The sequence below is a fragment of the Pongo pygmaeus genome, chromosome 18 (genome assembly GCF_028885625.2).
Source record: "Pongo pygmaeus isolate AG05252 chromosome 18, NHGRI_mPonPyg2-v2.0_pri, whole genome shotgun sequence".
Lineage (NCBI taxonomy): Eukaryota > Metazoa > Chordata > Mammalia > Primates > Hominidae > Pongo > Pongo pygmaeus.
Genome location: NC_072391.2, coordinates 1,896,082 through 1,914,366, shown reverse-complemented (window position 1 = coordinate 1,914,366; position 18,285 = coordinate 1,896,082). Strand labels below are relative to the sequence as shown.

General features: G+C 65.2%; 5 protein-coding genes across 22 annotated transcripts in view; 3 read left to right on the top strand and 2 right to left on the bottom strand.

Annotated features, from left to right (window-relative positions):
• The first annotated feature begins 17 nt into the window (after positions 1–17).
• SPSB3 (splA/ryanodine receptor domain and SOCS box containing 3) lies at positions 18–5,832 on the top strand. Of its 4 annotated transcripts, XM_054454708.2 has the most exons (7): positions 18–81; positions 1,108–1,245; positions 3,954–4,131; positions 4,245–4,432; positions 4,518–4,620; positions 4,694–4,819; positions 5,123–5,832. In XM_054454708.2, the coding sequence occupies exons 2-7, from the start codon at positions 1,120–1,122 to the stop codon at positions 5,467–5,469; spliced, it is 1,068 nt and encodes a 355-aa protein (XP_054310683.1). In that variant the 5' UTR covers positions 18–81; positions 1,108–1,119; the 3' UTR covers positions 5,470–5,832. The 4 variants fall into 4 exon arrangements, with proteins under 4 accessions (XP_054310683.1, XP_063510945.1, XP_063510944.1 ...); XM_063654875.1 differs by lacking the exon at positions 18–81 and having other exon boundaries at positions 1,114–1,245; positions 4,227–4,432; XM_063654874.1 differs by lacking the exons at positions 18–81; positions 1,108–1,245 and having other exon boundaries at positions 3,744–4,131.
• EME2 (essential meiotic structure-specific endonuclease subunit 2) lies at positions 3,994–9,441 on the bottom strand. Of its 7 annotated transcripts, XM_054454705.2 has the most exons (9): positions 9,059–9,326; positions 8,688–8,824; positions 8,177–8,269; positions 7,400–7,491; positions 7,124–7,217; positions 6,848–6,963; positions 6,546–6,735; positions 6,211–6,464; positions 3,994–4,111 (listed from the first exon to the last, which is right to left on the bottom strand). In XM_054454705.2, the coding sequence occupies exons 1-8, from the start codon at positions 9,309–9,311 to the stop codon at positions 6,294–6,296; spliced, it is 1,146 nt and encodes a 381-aa protein (XP_054310680.2). In that variant the 5' UTR covers positions 9,312–9,326; the 3' UTR covers positions 3,994–4,111; positions 6,211–6,293. The 7 variants fall into 7 exon arrangements, with proteins under 7 accessions (XP_054310680.2, XP_054310681.2, XP_063510938.1 ...); XM_063654871.1 differs by lacking the exon at positions 3,994–4,111 and having other exon boundaries at positions 6,213–6,464; positions 6,846–6,963; XM_054454706.2 differs by lacking the exon at positions 6,848–6,963 and having other exon boundaries at positions 7,124–7,491; positions 9,324–9,441.
• On the top strand, positions 9,296–10,645 carry MRPS34 (mitochondrial ribosomal protein S34). The gene is made up of 3 exons (XM_054454712.2): positions 9,296–9,740; positions 9,893–9,935; positions 10,027–10,645. The coding sequence occupies exons 1-3, from the start codon at positions 9,420–9,422 to the stop codon at positions 10,317–10,319; spliced, it is 657 nt and encodes a 218-aa protein (XP_054310687.1). The 5' UTR covers positions 9,296–9,419; the 3' UTR covers positions 10,320–10,645.
• Positions 10,646–10,710: 65 nt separating this feature from the next.
• Positions 10,711–12,206, top strand: NME3 (NME/NM23 nucleoside diphosphate kinase 3). 2 transcript variants are annotated; one of them, XM_054454701.2, is made up of 5 exons: positions 10,711–11,057; positions 11,141–11,271; positions 11,380–11,481; positions 11,557–11,669; positions 11,784–12,206. In XM_054454701.2, exons 1-5 carry the CDS (start codon positions 11,012–11,014, stop codon positions 11,899–11,901), a joined length of 510 nt encoding a protein of 169 aa, XP_054310676.1. In that variant the 5' UTR covers positions 10,711–11,011; the 3' UTR covers positions 11,902–12,206. The 2 variants fall into 2 exon arrangements, with proteins under 2 accessions (XP_054310676.1, XP_054310677.1); XM_054454702.2 differs by having other exon boundaries at positions 10,920–11,057; positions 11,557–11,661.
• Positions 12,207–12,240: 34 nt separating this feature from the next.
• Positions 12,241–18,285, bottom strand: part of MAPK8IP3 (mitogen-activated protein kinase 8 interacting protein 3) — a 63,405-nt gene continuing 57,360 nt past the window's right edge. For all 8 annotated transcript variants that reach the window (XM_063654862.1, XM_063654864.1, XM_063654863.1 and 5 more), the window contains 14 exons: positions 18,108–18,266; positions 17,385–17,550; positions 16,403–16,585; positions 16,136–16,325; positions 15,898–16,017; positions 15,743–15,823; positions 15,575–15,642; positions 15,248–15,396; positions 14,825–14,996; positions 14,642–14,755; positions 14,450–14,488; positions 14,179–14,358; positions 13,932–14,081; positions 12,241–13,855 (listed from right to left, as the gene is read on the bottom strand). In XM_063654862.1, the coding sequence (XP_063510932.1) occupies positions 13,734–13,855; positions 13,932–14,081; positions 14,179–14,358; positions 14,450–14,488; positions 14,642–14,755; positions 14,825–14,996; positions 15,248–15,396; positions 15,575–15,642; positions 15,743–15,823; positions 15,898–16,017; positions 16,136–16,325; positions 16,403–16,585; positions 17,385–17,550; positions 18,108–18,266 (1,893 nt within the window). In that variant the 3' untranslated portion in view covers positions 12,241–13,733. The remainder of the gene's footprint in view (positions 13,856–13,931; positions 14,082–14,178; positions 14,359–14,449; positions 14,489–14,641; positions 14,756–14,824; positions 14,997–15,247; positions 15,397–15,574; positions 15,643–15,742; positions 15,824–15,897; positions 16,018–16,135; positions 16,326–16,402; positions 16,586–17,384; positions 17,551–18,107; positions 18,267–18,285) is intronic.

Here is an 18,285-nt window from a genome sequence, read left to right as displayed (position 1 = left end):
GGGCGGGGATTGTTTACGTCTCGCTCCGGGGCGGAAAGTGGGTCAGGGCCGGGCCGGCGGAGCGCGCAGCGGGGGCTGCAGGTGAGCGGCGGGGCACGGGCCGCGGTCCCGGGCTCTGGGCGGGCGCGCTGACCTTGCGGGCGCGGCGGTAGCAGCGCGGCCAGGGCGCCGCCTTTGTTCCTCTCCGGAGAGCCGCGCCCGAGAGAGGCTTCCCCGGTGCCGCCAACTCCGGAACCCGCGCGCCCGCGGGAGGGGACAGCCAGGCCTGGCGGCTGCCGGGGAGGCCGGCTCCGGCTGCACCCGCGCTCTCTTGGGGCTGGGCAGGGTTCGGCGGTCCGGGCGCCGCGATCCGCCCCGGCCTCCCTGGAACCCCACCCGGGGCCCAGCGGGCGTTGCCAGCCGCGAGCCCGGCGCAGGGGTCGGCCCTGGAAGGCTAGGCGGAACCCACGGGGCGCAGGGCGGGAACCCCGGAGCTGGCGAGGGAGGTGCCAGGCAGGTGGCCTGGGAAGCGCAGACCTGGCCCTCGCAGCCTTTTGCATTTTATGCGGTAACAGCGGCCAGCGCTGAGCAGGTTTTAAGATTTGTGTTTCACGAGGAGCCCTGGCGGTAGCGAGCGGAGGGGAAGGCGAGCTGCGCGGCCCAGGAGATGGTGGCGGGAGGAGGATGCAGGCGGGTGCGGCGGTCGGGCCGGGCATGAGGGGAAGGTGTCGGGGAGGGGTCACGGTGCTTCTGGCATGAGGAACTGGGAGGCCGGAGATGCCATGTGTCAAATTGGACGACAGAGGAGGAGCGAGTGGAGGATTTAGATGCCTGCGGGACAGGCGAGCGGGGCAGCCAGGTTCGTGAGGTGGAGCCGGAGAGAGGGGCTGGGATCGCATTCCGGAGTCATGGGTGTCTGGGTGGCGTTTCACAGGATCTACCTAGGTTTTACTGAGTTGCTCAGATCCTGGAGTGAGGTACGGGCTCCTGAAGCGTTCTAGAGTCCTGGCTGGGCACCGGTGCGGCCCCTGCAGGCCCCACTTTGAGTGGGTCCGTGGCCCAGCCTGGAAGCTCAGGGCTGGGAGTGCTGTGAGTCTTCCTTTGCCCAGAGCCTGTGTTTTCTTCTAGATTCTTTCCACCATGGCCAGACGCCCCCGGAACAGCAGGGCCTGGCACTTCGTCCTGAGTGCAGCCCGCCGAGACGCAGATGCCCGGGCCGTGGCTCTAGCAGGCTCCACCAACTGGGGCTACGACTCTGATGGGCAGGTAGGTCCCAGCGGGCGAGGCGGACGTGGCTGGCCTAAGGTGTGGAGATGCCCTAGGCAGGCAGGCAGGCATTACCTGAACAGGGAATCAGTCGGAGGGAAAGATGCTTCTGAGGCCAGAGGCCCAGTCCAACCCTGGGCCTGTCTCCTGGATGCACCACATTCTGTAAGACTCCTTAATTTGGCAGAGGACACACACAGCCTCAGGGGTGACAGGACCTCAGAACACACTGCATATTTCACTGTGCTTTCTCCTCTGAAACACATGGTATGGAGAGGTTCACAGTTGTTTTGGTTCATTCAACAGAAATTCTCCACTATGGGGCTGGGCACTGTGGCTCACACCTATAATCCTAGCACTTTGGGAGGCTGAAGCTGGAGGATCACTTGAACCCAGGAGTTTGAGACCTGCCTGGGCAACATGGTGAAATGCTGTCTCTACAAAAATTTAAAAAATTTGTCAGGCGTGGTGGCACGTGCCTGTAGTCCTAACTACTCAGGAGGCTGAGCTGGGAGGATTGCTTGAGCCAGGGAAGTCAAGGCTGCAGTGAGCCGTGATCACACCGGTGCGTTCCAGCCTGGGTGACAGAGATAGACCCTGACTCGAAAAAAAAAAAAACAAAAAAATTCTTTGGTTTACCCAGTCCATTTCTGGAGGTGACCATTGTTAACTTGCTGGTTGTCCTACCAGACGCTTCTTCTGCCAGTACAAACACATACTCTTTGTTCACATATATGTGTGTTAAAAAAAAAAAAACAAAAAAATCCTGATCCTTGAAAGTAAAAATTTCTGCACCTGCTCAGGGAGGCCAGGAACCTGAAGGTGTTCAGAACAGCTCAGGTGTTTGTCTGTCTGCAGCCCAGGTGATCTGATGTGCTTGTGGGCTCTGCGGGCAGAGTTACCTGCACTCATGGCCCCTGACCCCCACCTTGGCAGAACCTGAGGGCAGCTGCCTGGCCTGACGGGGCACAGTGAGGCTGGGAGGGGTGGGGGTCCCTGTGGGGGGTGATTTCCCAGTCGGTTTCCTGAGATCTCCCTCGGACCAGAGCAGGGTCCTTCCTGCCTCACTTCCAGCCGCCACAGGTCATGCGCCCTGGAGCAGTTTCTCCTCGCCTCGCAGGGTCATGGCTGTGGGATGCGGGCGTGTCCACAGGCCAGGCCAGTGTCTGACACAGGCATGCTGCTTGTCCTCTGTCACCATGGGCCAGGTCCTTCCGGGGCGGCTGCTTGTGTGACCTAGTGTTGCTCTCTGCTGTCACAGCTCCCCTGCGCTGCTGTTCCGGCTCAGCCAGGTGTCCTGGGAGGGGTGGGCTCCTCTCTTCCGAGTGAGGACTCTCTGAGCCCGATGGGTCCATTAGGCCTTGGGGGCAAACTGGGAAACAGGGTCCTTACCCACCGGGTGGGGGCCGTCCTGGGGTCTCCTGGAGCTCCCTGTTCCAGCCAGGGAGAGGCCCCGACCTGCCTTCCCGCCCGCCTCCAGCTCCTGCAGGTCACATGCCTGAGCCTCACAGGCTCATGGCTGTGGGATGTAGGCGTGCTTGCAGGCTCGGCAGTGTCTGACATATGTGCTGCTTGTCCTGTGTCACCAAACAGGCCTGCAGCCGTTGTGGGCAGGAGGTAGGCAGTGGCGATCAGGCTGTCTCCTTCTCCAGGGAGCCCGGCCCTGGGCCTGCAGTGCAAGTGCTCAGTTCTGTGCCTGGGCTCCTGACTCGGGGTCTACCCTGGCTTTGGGGACCCACACTTCTAGGCAGTGGGGTAGAGTCGTCTGGGCCTGCTTTGTCTGTGGGGTGGGGCCATCCCCTCCAGAGACGACAGTGTCCTGCCCTGAAGCTGGCTTTGGATAGGTCCATGTTCACCTGGAAGCTGGTGGGTCCCCTGTGGCTTCTCCTGGGGGTCACATCACCTCTCTGGACCAGCCCTCAACCCTCACTGTCACAAGGCCTCTGCCACAGGCCCCCCCCACCCCGGCCACTTAGCACTCTCCCTGCTGACCCCTGGGCCCATTCAGGCCCTGGGTGGCCCCCACACAGCCTGTGACAGGGAGGAGGCTGGGAGGGGTACCGCCTCCCACAAGGAGCTCACATTCTGGTGGGAGGAGGCCAAGAATCAGGACCAAGGAGAACTTCAGTGAAGCAAAAAGAGAAAAATGGAACAGGGATGAAGGGGCTGAAGAAGCCTCAGGGAAGCGACAGCTGAAACCTGCACCAGGAGGGGTGGGGCCTGTAGTGGGCACTGGGCAGTAGGACCCTGTGGTGAGCCAGGTCTGTTCAGGTAACAGAAGGTCATTGGGCCACAGTGTGGTGGGGACTGTCCTGAGGCCAGGTGGCTGCAGCTGGGCCTGGTGTGGGGGTGGTGGCCTTGCCTGGGGGCCCCTGCAGGGCTGGCCTAGCAGGAAAGGTGTCCACACCATCTCAGCTCATCCACCATCTAGAAACCACTTGGAGGCCAGGCGGCCTTGGCTGTTGCTCAGTGCCTGGGCCTCCAGGGCCCTCCTGGTCATGCAGAATGGGGCAGAGCCAGAACCCGTTGGGAAGGAGCCTGGGCCATGTGCTCGGGGTACTGTGAAGTCCCTGGAGGCCTGGACTCCCATCCTTTCCTGGGTGGGTCAGGGACAGGGGAGGAAGAGACTCAGGTTGGGCTGGCAGAGGGCACGGGTGAGAGGGCAGAGAGCGGGCGACAGGCAGGAACAGCCGGCCCTTCTCTCCCAGCACAGTGACTCGGACTCCGACCCCGAGTACTCCACGCTGCCGCCATCCATCCCCAGTGCGGTGCCCGTGACCGGCGAGTCCTTCTGTGACTGTGCTGGGCAGGGTGAGGCCTCCTCCTGTAGCAGCCTGCACGCGGCCCACCGGGGCAAGGACTGCCGCTGCGGAGAGGAAGACGAGTGTGAGCGTGGGGCCCAGCCCCTGCTGGGACTGCACTGCGGGTGGGCCTGGGAGCGGGCAGGGCAGAGCCCCATGGAGCTCTCGGGGCTGCCCCAGCCTGGGCCTCTCTTGCAGATTTCGACTGGGTCTGGGATGACTTGAATAAGTCATCAGCTACCCTGCTGAGCTGTGACAACCGTAAGGTCAGCTTCCACATGGAGTATAGCTGCGGCACAGCGGCCATCCGGGGCACCAAGGAGCTGGGGGAGGGCCAGCACTTCTGGGAGATCAAGATGACCTCACCCGTCTATGGCACCGACATGGTAAGTTGCTTCGGCCCAGGGTGCTTCTGGGGAACCTGGCTCCAGCAGCCCAGCCCTGCGCCCTCTGCCTGGCCCCTGTTCCTAGATGGTGGGCATCGGGACGTCGGATGTGGACCTGGACAAATACCGCCACACGTTCTGCAGCCTGCTGGGCAGGGATGAGGACAGCTGGGGCCTCTCCTACACGGGTGCGTGAGGCCCAGGGTGGGGCGGGGCTGAGCCTGGAGCTCCTGGGCTCACTGCAACCCCGGCTGCCCCCAGGCCTCCTCCACCACAAGGGCGACAAGACCAGCTTCTCGTCGCGGTTTGGCCAGGGCTCCATCATTGGCGTACACCTGGACACCTGGCATGGCACGCTCACCTTTTTCAAGAATAGGAAGTGCATAGGTGAGGCCGCCACAGGACTTGAGCTCCTCTCAGCTATCACCCTGAGCGAGGCGGCCACCCCACCCCAGCCCAGTGGACACTGAGGTTTCCTGAAAGGGTTCCTCCCAGAAGCCTGAGGCCCCAGGGTCCCAGGAAGTGGGACAGTGAGGCCAGGCTGGAGTGGCAGGGCCAGCGCATGTACCCTGTCTTGCCTCAGCTGTGTCAGCTGCCCACCCAGGTGACTGTAGCATGAGGTCTGAGGGGCTGTGCCCAGTAGCTGGCCCCTTCCCTGCTTGGGGTTCAGGCTGGGCCCCTCCCTTCCAGGTGTGGCAGCCACCAAGCTGCAGAACAAGAGGTTCTACCCGATGGTGTGCTCCACGGCGGCCCGGAGCAGCATGAAGGTCACCCGCTCCTGCGCCAGCGCCACCTCCCTCCAGTACCTCTGCTGCCACCGCCTGCGCCAGCTGCGGCCAGACTCGGGGGACACACTGGAGGGTCTGCCGCTGCCGCCAGGCCTCAAGCAGGTGCTACACAACAAGCTGGGCTGGGTCCTGAGCATGAGTTGCAGCCGCCGCAAGGCTCCAGTGTCCGATCCCCAGGCAGCGACCTCGGCCCACCCCAGCAGTCGTGAGCCTCGGCCCTGCCAGAGGAAGCGCTGCCGTCGGACCTGACTGACTTCCCAGTGGAACTGCCTTCTCAGGCTGGGACAGCCGTTTTCTCTATCCCTTCCTTCCAGCCACACTCCAGGGCGGAGTTGGATGAGGCCCGTCCGGAGGGAGCCATCTCTTGCTCCCAAGGCTGGGACAGTCCTTTCTGTGGGGGCTCTAGGGCCCCTCTGCTGCTGTGCTGGGTGGGGAAGCGGCTGCCCTGAGCCCCAGGTCTTGTGGGAGGCCGCGAGGAGAGCCTGGCTGGAGCCCGCGTTGCTGTTCCCACAGGGCCTCGGGTTTTTCGTAACTTGCTCTGCATGCTGTCAGCGGCTGCCCCGCCGTCATAGACTTAAAGGACTGCAATAAATGTAGAATTGATGTCTGATACCCACGTGGCGTGAGCTGAAACGTATCCATGCAGAGGCCGGGCTTGCGAGCATCCTGGGCCTTCTCCCAGGCCTCACTGCTCCTCCACATCCTTGGCAGTCCCCTACTGCTTCTGGCTGAGGGTGCCACACCCCAAGCCTCCAGGTGGCAGTGCGGCCCTGGTGCTGCCTTCTGGTCCCTGCCGAGTGTGTGTGTGTGGGGGGGGACACACAGCCCTACTGCTGAGGTCCCCTGTGGCATATGTGTTCAGGACTCAGCACAGAAACCACCGGCCATCTGCCAGCCAGAAGCCCCTCTTCTCATCCCAGCTACCTAAAAGTTCCCCTGCAACCACCCACCCTCCCCCTAAGGTCAGACCTGCTCAGCCAGAGAACCCACCCAGGCTGAGGGTCCTCCCCCACCACCCAGGGTGTGTGGTCTGTCCCCAAGGCTGCATGCTGTCCTGGCGGTCCCACGTGCGGTCAGGAGCCCAGGTCTAGCAGGAGATCAGGGTTGGCTGTGGTCAGGAAGAGGCAGATGCGGCGGGACAGGTCAGGCCCCACCCTGCGGGGACTCCCGCCTTCACGGGGCAGCACAGGAAGGTCGGCCAGGAGGCCCATGCGCTCCCGCTCCGTGCTGCAGGCCTCGAGCGCCTAGGAGCAGGCAAAGGCATGAGAGGGCGCCTGGGGACGGGGCCTCTGCACCTGGAGGACTTCGAGGAGGGAGGGGCCCACCTGCTGCAGAAGGCGGGGGGAGGGGAAGGCTGTGACAACTGCATCAGCCACGGCTGGGCTGACCCGACTGAACTGCCTGATCTGCCTCCGCCAGGCTGCCTGCAGCCCTGTGCCGTCTCTTGCCACTGGCTCGCCGGCTGCCCAGTGCCCTGCTGTGCAGAAGGAAAAGGCCTGCGATTCCCGGTACTGCCTAGGAACAGGGAGAAGCCTTTTAGAACCTCATCTGAATAGCTCCCCAGAGGCTGGGGAGGCACCACCACCTTGAGGTGATCCTGCTCCCCTTCAGCCCTGGCATCACACACTTGAGGGGATACTGGGCGAGTGCCTTGGTAACGGCGCACACGTGCCGACTCAGCTCCTGCCACGAGGCCACCAGTAGCACGTCCAGGTTTGCCCAGAGCTGCAGGAGTACCAGGGCCTGGGGAGGAGGCAGGCTGGTGGGTACGAGCCAGAGGAAGGCTCCCTGGGACACACAGCTGATAGCTGCCCCATGTACCACGCTGGGAACCAAACCCAGCCAGCAGCCCAATCACTGGGACCCAGGCCACCCGACTCACCCAGCTCAGACAGGCCCTCACCTCTTCCACCTCCGGCCAGCCGACGGCCACCTCGGCACCGGCCACCTTCGGGCTCTCTGGCTGCTGTGTCCTCCGGGAAACGTGCTGGCGAGACCTGAGCAGAGGTGACCGTTCCTCCCCGCTCCCCATGGGGCCTGCCCTGCCCAAGCTTGGCCTCTGTCAGAGCTCACCTGGGGAAGTGGGATCAGCTGTGCCACAGCAACCCCAGAAGTGTGCCCACCTCCCCTGAACCCCCGTCCCAGCCAGCCCTGCTGTGGGCATGAGAGTGAGCGGTACCACAGGTAGGCATCCAGCCCGATGACAGCCAGGTGGGGCCGGGCGGTGGTCTCGGGGGAGATCCAGGGCACCCAGCGGGTTGGGCCAGAGATCTGAAGATGAGAACGTGTGGCACAGTTCACAGGAGGCTACGGCCTACGGCCATGGGCCACCAGGCCATAGCTGGTTTGCAGAACAGCAAGCCTGAAAAAGAGCCAGTGGTGCCGAGAGGAGCCTCTGTTCCATTACCTATTCTGAGAAAACCAGCTCTGTGCCTCCCACGAGGCCAAGGAGGCTAAGGAGACCCTGGAGTGGCTGCTTGGGCACATCTCAGTTCCACCGAGCCCCTCATCCTGGTCCACCTCTGTACTCCAGCCTAGCTTTGACCTAACACAAAGCAGAGGCTTGAGAGACACTAATCCTTGGACACAGGGACCTGGCAGGGGGTCTAGCCTAACCCCACGCTACCTGGCGCAACAGCACCTGAGCGCTGCTCCTCGCAGGCAGGGGCCGGGCTGTCTGCTGTTAGAGGACGAAGCCTGCAGCCTACCGCCCGGACCCTGACCTCCTGACACTTCTCAGGACTCTCTAGGAGCAGCTGTAGCCTCCGCTGGTGCCCAGGAGCTTTCTCCATCTCACCCTAGAAACCTCTACGGTTTTAGATCAGAAAGGAGTCCTGGCCTGCCCCATGCCCCCCCCAACCCTGTCTACAAAGGCAGAGACCGGCGGAGCAGGCGCCTCCCGGCTGGGAACCCACCCCTCCTGACTGGAGAGCGACTACTGCCACCACCCGAGCACCTGGGTCAGTGTGGCGACGCCCTGCAGAAACTCCTCGGGCTCCAGCAGCAGCAGCAATTCCTGTTCACCTGCAGCCCACACTTCAGGAGGCAGCTGTGGGGACATGGGGACGCGCTGCTGCCTGTCTCAACCCCGGGTGCCCCAGGGGCCCTGCCTGGGCAGTCCAGCAGCAACGCGGTTCGTGCCCCCAGCCAAGCCCAAGCCCTGACAGGCCTGCTCTACAGAAGCCCAGTGTTCCCTTTCCCGCCAAGGCCAAGCTCAGGCCAGGTCTCTGGGGCCGGCAGGAATCCTGCCCACAGCCTGACTGGAGACGGAACCTTCTCCAGCCACCTCGGCTCTATACCAGCAGAACGGCTTGGACACCTCCACTTCCCGTTCTCCATCCTTGGTGTACTCATCCGCGAGACGCGCACGGCCCAGGGCAGCTGCCTCAGGGACAGCTCCAGGGCTGAAATCATGGAAGCAAAACAGCCAACTCGGGGCTGGCCCTCGGGAACCCGCGACCACTCACGCTGCGGGGGCAGGGGTCGGGACTCGCTCGGGTCCACCGCAGGCTGCGGGCCGGGCGCTGGGGCTCGATGCGGCACTCGCAGCCCACGGCCTCCAGGGCCTCCATCAGGACGTCGGCACCGGCGTCTTCCAGGATGGCTGGGACCGGGGGAGAGGAGCGCGGTCACTGCTTCCTTCCACCCTCGCGAGCGCCCTACCTGGGCGAGCGCCCTCCCTGAGCGGGTAGTCTGCATTCGGCACAAAGCCCCGACTGGGAGGCGGGCCCGACCCCAGGCCCCTCGGCGCGCGCGCCCCGCCCAGTCGGACGGAGGGCGCCGCCTGGCGGAGAAAGGCCTTTCCTACCCCGAGCAGCGCCCGTGCCCTCCGCCGCACCTGGGTCCACGCACACCGCGAGGCGCTTCAGGACCTGCTCCGGCCGCAGCAGCCGCAACGCCTCGGCAGCCGCCCTGCGCTCACCCGCTGGGTCCCGGGCTCTCGTGGCGGCCTCCGAGCCGGCGGAGCCCTCAGCGTCGGAGTCTGAGATCTCCCAGGTTGGAGGTCGCCGCTGACCGCTCCCGCCCCGTCCCCGGCCCCGGCCCCGGCCCCGGCAAGAGACCCCCGCCCTCCCGGGTCCAACCCGCGCCATGGCCGGACCGACCTCTTCTTCGCTTCCGGCCGCGCCCGAACACTTTAGCCTGGGACACCGGCCTCTTCCGGTGACTTCCGGCCGGACCGCTGAGGACGTGGACCCACCATGGCGCGGAAGAAGGTGCGTCCGCGGCTGATCGCGGAGCTGGCCCGCCGCGTGCGCGCCCTGCGGGAGCAACTGAACAGGCCGCGCGACTCGCAGCTCTACGCTGTGGACTACGAGACCCTGACGCGGCCGTTCTCTGGACGCCGGCTGCCGGTCCGGGCCTGGGCCGACGTGCGCCGCGAGAGCCGCCTCTTGCAGCTGCTCGGCCGCCTCCCGCTCTTCGGCCTGGGCCGCCTGGTCACGCGCAAGTCCTGGCTGTGGCAGCACGACGAGCCGTGCTACTGGCGCCTCACGCGGGTGCGGCCCGACTACACGGCGCAGGTGCGTGCACCCCGTCCGCACCCCGCCCCTGCAGCCGCCTGGTCTCCCCGCCTCCCCTCCTCCCTGCAGGTTTGCGTGGCTGAGGCTCCCACCTCCTGACCTCGGGGGCCGACAGCTTTGCGAGCTGACCCCGCTTCCTTCTGGCTTTGCAGAACTTGGACCACGGGAAGGCCTGGGGCATTCTGACCTTCAAAGGTAAGGCTCGGGAGAGCGGGTGCCCGGCAGTTCGATGCTGAACACCGACGGCACAGCAAGTGTGTGCAGCACGCCTCTTTTCCTTCATCAGGGAAGACAGAGAGCGAGGCGCGGGAGATCGAACACGTCATGTACCATGACTGGCGGCTGGTGCCCAAGCACGAGGAGGAGGCCTTCACCGCGTTCACGCCGGCGCCGGAAGACAGCCTGGCCTCCGTGCCGTACCCGCCGCTCCTCCGGGCCATGATTATCGCAGAACGACAGAAAAATGGAGACACAAGCACCGAGGAGCCCATGCTGAATGTGCAGAGGACACGCATGGAACCCTGGGATTACCCTGCAAAACAGGAGGACAAAGGAAGGGCCAAGGGCACCCCCGTCTAGAATGCCAGAACCAGCGGGTGGCCTGAGGGGCTGTGAGGCAGTGGGGACCTTGTTGATGAAAGAAACCGCCTTCGCGTTACACCCGAGTCTGCCCCTCGGAGCAGGGAGCTCACCTTCCGTGAGGTGTTCTGAGGGTCTGCATCTTAGTGGGGAGGGCTGGGGCAAATCGCCACCTGTGCCTTTTCTCTGGCCCTGCTGCCCCCACACCCAACTCCGAGGGCCCACGCTGGGGAAAGCGGGAAGCGCTGGCTCCCTTTCCCCCGTTAGTGCTCTCTCTGCCTGGATCCTGGTAGAAGTTATGAAAGGGAATAAAGAAAAAAGAAGTACCCCGTGTTGTGGTGTCTTTGCGCGCTGTCTTTAGGACCGGGGAGAGAAGGGCTGACGCTGTGGTCGTGGCCCCGGCCGGGGGGCGCGGGGTGGGGGTTCGGGCGGTGCGGAGCAGGGCGCCGCGTGGGTGGAACCACCTGGGCGGGTTGTGGGGGATACAGTTAGTGTCCGAGCTACTGGAGGAGACTTGGCCTCCGCAGCTGCCCTCCGGCCCCCTACGGCTGCCGGGTTCCGGGGTACAAGTGAAGCAGCTTCTCCGCGGGCGGCCGCGGAGGCCGCCGCGCCCGGACCAGGCCTCTTTAAGCGCAGGCCCCGCCCCGGGCGCCACCGCCCCGCCCCGCGGATCCCGCTCCCGCACCGCCATCATGATCTGCCTGGTGCTGACCATCTTCGCCAACCTCTTCCCGGCGGGTGAGCGGCGCGGCGCGGCGCGGGCCGGGGGCGGGTGGCCGGTGCTGGGCCGGCCTGACGCCCCGTCCCCGCCTGCCCCGCAGCCTGCACCGGCGCACACGAACGCACCTTCCTGGCCGTGAAGCCGGACGGCGTGCAGCGCCGGCTGGTGGGAGAGATTGTGCGGCGCTTCGAGAGGAAGGGCTTCAAGTTGGTGGCGCTGAAGCTGGTGCAGGTGGGGGCGCGGTGAGCGAGCGGGGGCGCGGTGTAGGGGGAAGGGGGGCGGGGACCTGGGGACGCCTGGGTGCCGGGTGCGGGCGCCGGCGGCCTGACCCTTCCGCAGGCCTCCGAGGAGCTGCTGCGTGAGCACTACGCCGAGCTGCGTGAACGCCCGTTCTACGGCCGCCTGGTCAAGTATATGGCCTCCGGGCCGGTAGTGGCCATGGTGAGTACCCGGGAAGCGGGCGGGCGGCCCCGGGACCCCACCCCTGCGTGATACCGCGCCCGTCCCTCCGCACAGGTATGGCAGGGGCTGGACGTGGTGCGCACCTCGCGGGCACTGATCGGGGCCACGAACCCGGCCGACGCCCCGCCCGGCACCATCCGCGGGGATTTCTGCATCGAGGTTGGCAAGTAAGGCCCGCCCCGGGGACGGTCCCAGCCCCGTCCGGCCTCCCCCAGTTCGGCCTGCGTGGGACCCTTGCCGGAGGTCTCTTTCCCACGCTCACGCGCGCCTCTTCCGCGCAGGAACCTGATTCACGGCAGCGACTCGGTGGAGAGTGCCCGCCGCGAGATCGCGCTCTGGTTCCGCGCAGACGAGCTCCTGTGCTGGGAGGACAGCGCTGGGCACTGGCTGTATGAGTAGACCCGGCAGGTGCGCGTCGCAGAGGCTCTCACACGCCAGCCTCCTCCAGGGCCCAGGTGGCCGGGGTTCTGGCCCCACCCCACAGCGCTTGGAACATCCCTTTGGATGGGATGCTGAACATCCACCTGTCAGGACGTTGCATCCAAGGTGGCGCGGGCCTCTCCAATCCCTGGCGTACAGGGCTTCTGGCCCGAGGAGCTGCTCCAGGAGCCTGCGCGGCTCGCCTGGAAACGTGTCAGGACACTGTCCTGGTGCCCAGCCCAACGTGGTCCAACGTTTCTTTTTATAATAAAGTGAAGTCCTCATTTTCGTGTCGGTTTGGGCCCAGGAACAGGCAGCTACGATGTTAAGACGTTTATTACATACAGAGCAGATACGTGGGTTTGCTTGCAGGGCCAAAGCCTGAGGAGAATCGTCACCCCTCCCCCAGCCGCCCCACTGCTCAGCCCGGAGTCACTTCGAGATCCTGGGGGAACAGACGAGGGAGCGGACATACATCACAGTGGAGGTGGCAGGGTGGTGGGGAGAAGCCGGCAGCGCAGCGGCTGCAGCCTTCGGTGGCCAGTGGAGCTTGTGGGGCAGCTCCCCAAGATCTGTGCTTCTCTGGTTGGGGGTGGGCGTGGGGGCTGGGCTGCCCTCTTAAGGGCCTCCCAGACAGGAGTGCAGTGGGCCTGGAAGGTAGGAATAGGCCAGAGAGGCCCAGCTGGGCAGGGAGAGCAGTCCAGGGTGGCATCTGCCCTCTGCGGGCTTGGAGTCGGCTGGGGGCGGCTCCATCCTCAGCCCCACGGGCCTCTGCTTGGTGGCCTCTCTGTTGCTCCCTGGGAGCAGGCCACAGCGGGCAACCCTAGGCACTTAGTAGCGTGTCTGGGAGCTGGGCTCCGTCGAGCCCCGTGCAGGAGGCAGGCCCCGGGAGCACATCATCCCCCATCAACCTGAGGCTAAGCCTGCGTCCTAGGACTGATCCCGGAGAGGCCAGGGGCCTCCCCTTCTTCCTGAGGCCTGGGCCTGCCCTGGCAGCCTGAGAAATCTCACCCTGGGGGCTTCTGGGAGGGACAGGACTCCAGGGTCCGCTCCTCCAAGGTGAGTCTTCTGCCCAGGCAGAGCCTGGGGGGACACGGGTCAGAACGGGGCTGGCAAAAGCCTGCCTGCATGGACAGGATGGGGTAGCAGTCTCTTTTCTCAAGCAGCTGCCCCAGGGAGCCGGGCCTCGTGCTTTCATGCCAGCTCCCTGGGCAGGGGACAGCTGGGGTGAGGACAGACAGGATAGAGGCTTGAGGACGGGGAGGCTCCAGAGAAGGCCGGCTGGGGTGCAGGCACCTGGGCAGCCTGAGGTCCACCACCCTGGGCAAAGGCTAGTGCCTGGCCCAGCTCCCCTAGGCAGAGTGAGGGCCCAGGAGGCAGGGTGGCCCCATGAGCAGCATGCAGAGGTGGGCCCAGGGCAGGCAGCCTCGGCGGCGGGGAGCCCCTGCTTCCTCCAGGGGTGCTGGGGAGTAGGAGGCACAGGGTAGTGCCAGGACCACCTCGGATTCTGCCTGCGCTGGGCCCAAGGTGCCCTGGACTTGAGGACTCTGGGCTGGAAGCTGGCCAGGAGCTGCCCGGGAAACTGTCCCGAGAGCATCTTCTCCTTGGGTGGAAGCACCCCTCCCCTCCTCCTCCCAGCTGATCGGCATCCTGGCACTCCCTGCCCGCTAGAGGGGCCAGACTCAGGTGAAAGCTGCAGGTTGAGAGGTTAGAAGAGGGGCGGTGGCGCCTGGCTGGCTACCCCACGGGGCGGGCGGGGGTCAGGTGGTCGGGGGTCCTATGTACAGGTCGGGCCAGGCAGGGCAGCAGCTTCACTCGGGGGTGTAGGACACCTGCCACACGATGATGTGACTGCGCTCTGCCTTGGACAGCACGGGCTTCACCTGGCTCATGTCCCCCGCGCCCTCCTCTGTCTCGTCGTCCTCTCCGTCTCCTGCGGGCAAAGCAGCAAAGTGAGGGTCAGGCTCCCCCTGCGCCCAACCTCCGCCTTGTCCCTGGGCCCTGCTCACCAATGCGGAAGTCGATGTAGCCCTCCCCGCCGCTCAGCACCAGCACATTCCGCAGCTTCTGGCCCTCGACCTCCGAGGCAGGGGCAGCTGGCCCAGGGCCCTCGGCTGGGCTGTCCAGCACGCTCCCGTTCAGGGTGGCCAGCACATTCCCTGGGATGGCAGAAGCGATTCAGGACAGTGGCCTCCTGGGGGAGGCGGCGGCCACCGGCATGCAGGGATGTGGATGGCAGGAGGGGCCCAGCCTCACCTGGCACCGAGACAAAGAACTTCACGGCATCGCGGTGCCCGTGGAAGCATAGCTGGGCCTGGGCCATGGAGCAGTAAGGGATGAAGCTGCTGGCCGCCCTGTCACTGCTATCATCACCATACACGTGGATGATGCCCCCGGGACGGGCGCCCTCCCCAGAGGTGGGGGATGTCTTATTGGCTGCAGGGAGAGAACCCAGAGGCGCTGAGCCCGCGTACAGATGGAGGGTGGGAGAGGCTCCCGTGGGGGGACACGAGGTGGCTGGGCTTACCTCGGAGCCCCAAGAGCTGGCCTCGGTGCAGGACCACAGCTGGGGACATGGGGGGAGCGTGGGAGAAGAGGAGAGCGGTCAGCATAGGGGCAGCGAGGCACCCTCCCCAGGTGGCCCTGCAGAGCCACCCCCTGTGAACCCACGTACACCTCTGGCAGCACCACTGTCCCTGCAGGGGTGCAGGCCACTCACTCTCTGTCAGGGGGATGGAGATGACCACTCCGTTGCCGGTGCCCACCCAGAGCCGGCTGCCCGCAACAAGCAGGGCCGTGATGCGTACGAAGGAGAAACCCAGCTTGCCAGTGCCTGTGGGGGAGAGCGGTCAGGGCGGCTGGCCTTGAGCCCCCCACCACCCCACCTGGCGTGGCCCCTCACCTAGCATCTTGCTGACGTACGGCTCGATGTCCACGTCCTGTAGATGCTGGTGCGTGTGTGCGTGGTAGAGCCGCAGGGTGGAGTCCAGGCGGATGGACACCCATACGCCATCGCCGATCCATGCCAGCTGCCGCACCTGGCTCTCCCGCCGTGGGTGGGCGTCAAATGACTTCTGTGGAGTCATGGCTGCCCATCAATAGGGCTGGGGAGAGAAGAGGAAGTGGGGAGCCCCAGGGCCACCTGCAGCTCCCTCAGACCTCCCAGGCCAGCGCCTGCTTTGCGCCTGTTCAAGCCTGAGTCATAGGTGGTACGGGGGAGATGGGACCCACATAGGAACTCATGGACTTCTGTATGGAAGATGCGGGAGAGCTGCTGGCCGGCAGGAGCCTCTTCCCCTCCCCGGGGCCCCTGGCCAGCACTCGCCTCAATCTGCATGGTCTTGGGCTGGATGACGTGCACCTTGTTCTTGTAGCCACACCACACGCGGTCGTACACAACAGCCATGCAGCGGATGGAGTGGTGCGGGTGGCCCAGGTCCATTAGGTGATAGTTGCTCAGATCCCACTGGCCATCTGGAGGGAGCCCCGGACACCTGCTCAGGCCTGGCCAGGCCCCACCTCTGCTCAGGGCATCGGGTTGAGACACCCACTGCCAGGCTAAGGAGAGGCCTGGAACCCTGGGAGCCCCTTGGCTAAAACGCTGCCAGGGCCATCAGCTGCCACCCACACACCCCCTGCTGCCAGGCCCCACCTTCACCACGGTGGAAGATGGCCAGGGTCCCGTCCGCCAGAGCCACTAGCACACGGCCTTTGACATGCCTGAAACAGGAATGCAGTGAGCCTGGTTTGGGCCAGGCTGTGCCGGCCCCCTCCGCCCCGTTCCCCCACGACGCCCGGCCCTCAGTCTGGGGTCACCCACACCAGGCTCAGCACGGAATCCTTCAGCTTGATGGAGTGCAGGCACTTCTTCCAGTTGGCCACAGCAGAGTGCACATAGAGCCTAGAGAAGGAAGTGGCGATGGGCGAGGGGCTCACCCAGGACCCTCCCTCCACCTTGCCCTGGGCCCTTCCTACCAGCCGTTCTGGGCTCCCAGCCACATGGTGGGTGCAGCACTGCTGCCTGCTCCCGTGGGGTCCTCGCTGGGCTCTGGCTCTGGCTGCGTGCTGCTGCTGTCAGGCTCTGGCCCATTCTCACTGCAGGAAGAACGGTGGCTCCAGGGGGGCCTCGGAGCACGCACCTGCCGCAAGACCCCGAGGCCCTTCCCACCTCTGCAAGCCTTCCCTCTGCTCCTGCCCCAGCCCAAGAGCTCACCTGCCAGGCTGGGGGCCAGAGGATGGGGTGGGGGCTGGGTCAGTGAAGACGTGCTCCGTGAGAGGCCCGGGCCGCAATGTGGCCGTCTCTGGCTCGCTGGGCCCAGGGTCTGGCACCTCCGTGGCCTCTGTGGCCTCCTCTGTGGACTGGGACGGGTTGACCTTCCCGTTGGCGATGGTGGCCACCTCCCCTGTGTTAGGAGAGGTGAGCTTGGGCTGGGCAGAAATGTGGGAATGAGGGGATGGGGGAAACTCGCCCAGGACTCACCCTGCCCCTTGTCTAGCACTGGGGTGTCCCCTCGAGAGGAGCAGTTGCTCCGCGGCACGTTGCAGCGGGTGGCACAGCCCACCAGGGTGATACCGGCCAGCACACCGTCTGCGCCCGGGTCCTCTGGGTTCACGTCGCTGTCTAGGAACATCTCCCCGGGGGGGTAGTCGCTGTCGCTGGCCGCTGGGGAGAGGGACGGCCCATCAGCCTGTGCTGGGGAACCCACTACTGCAAGGGTGTGCCCAGCACTCATACAGGGGCAGAGGGAACCGGGGCTGGCCTTCCACTTTCCCAGCAGACCCAGCTTCCACACATGGCTCCACTCACAGCCCACCCATGACCCTCTGCCTGGAGGCCTGGGACTCCAGCAAACCTGCTCTGTTGGGTGGGCCCCTGGGCTAAGGGGAGCTGAGTAGTAAGACTCTGGTCCTGGGAGCAAACAACCTGTGATCCTGTGGCAGACCCTCAAGACCCCAGACGGCCCTGTGGTTTCACACCAGAGACCTGGCAGAGCCCTCGACACCCCTTCGTCCTCCCAGTGTTGGGGCTGGCCCAGAACATCACCAAGGCTACTGCCCACAGGGGTGACACGAAGCTCCTCACCCACACCCCCTTAGCCCCTGGTGAGGCCGTGAGATTTCGGCCCAACTGGAGGTTTCACATTCAGCATGAGGAAATGTTTTCCTGTGGTCTCCGAGTGATGCTTCAAGCTGCGGGCCGTGCCCACCCGTCGCCCTCTAACCAGGTGAGCATGGGGTCCCAAGTAGGTAGGGAGAAGAGGCCGAGGCCGCCGCGAGCTTCCTCTCAGAAACAGGGCCCAGGGCCTCACTTGACTGGGTGCTGCCCCTCCCACCATCCACTGCCATATTCCCGTGTCCACAGGACACCCCGAGAAGGCGGGTGCTGTGTCGCAGGACTTTTACTTAGCTTGCTAGTAAAAGGGAGTGGCGCCCGAGTGGAAACGCCCACTCTGGCTGCTCACCGGGGATGCTGGAGATACACAGCACATGCGCGTTACAGACGGTGAACTGGTCCACTACGGTGCCCGGCTGGTTGGCGTCGATGATCACCACCTTGCTGGTGGTCAGGGTGCTGGTCAGGATCCACACCCGGCTGGAGGTGGCGTCCATTTCAGGGAGCTCCTTGGCCTGTTTCAGGGCACGGGATCAAGGTCAGAGCCCGAGCTTGAGGCTCCCGGCAGCAGCACGGGGCCATGGGGCTCCCAGAATCTGTCAGGATCCAGCCTTGCCTGCAGCTTGAGGGAACATGGCTGTCCTCCCCCAAGGCCAGAACAATGCGGACTCAGGACTGCACTCTAAAGCACTCACAGACACGGTTTCGCCTCCACAGAGGAGGCCCCTGAGCTCCAAGAGGCCCAAGCTGGGCCATAAAACTAAGCCTCCCACCACTGGGAAGCAAGCTCTGCCGCTCCTGGGCTCCTCTGTGCCTGCTGCCTGCCTGACCCCTGCAGCCCAGTGCAGGCCCACTCCAGGCCACCTGGGGGGTGAAAACTGAAAACCCAGAAGGCGGCTCAGTCCTGGGGAGGGAGGGAAGACACTGCTTCCCGCAGTCTAGGAGCCCCTGCGCTGCCCTGCTTCTGGGTGCTGTCCCCAGCTGTCCTGTGTCTCACTCCCAGCATGCTCTGCAGCTGAGCTGTCCTGAGACTAAGCCAGGGAGGGTGCCCGGTGGCCTCGGCCATGCTCACCTTCTTCTTCTCGGGAGACGTGTGGGCGCTCTTGGGCTCGCCGTCTCCTTCACGGTCGCAGGTCAGGGGGTCGCGGCCTGGCGCTGGCTTGACTCCATTCCCAGCGTCGTCCTCATTGGGCCTCCACCCGCTCAGGTTGACGCCCGCGGCACACCACAGCTGCAAGGGCAGGGCCGGG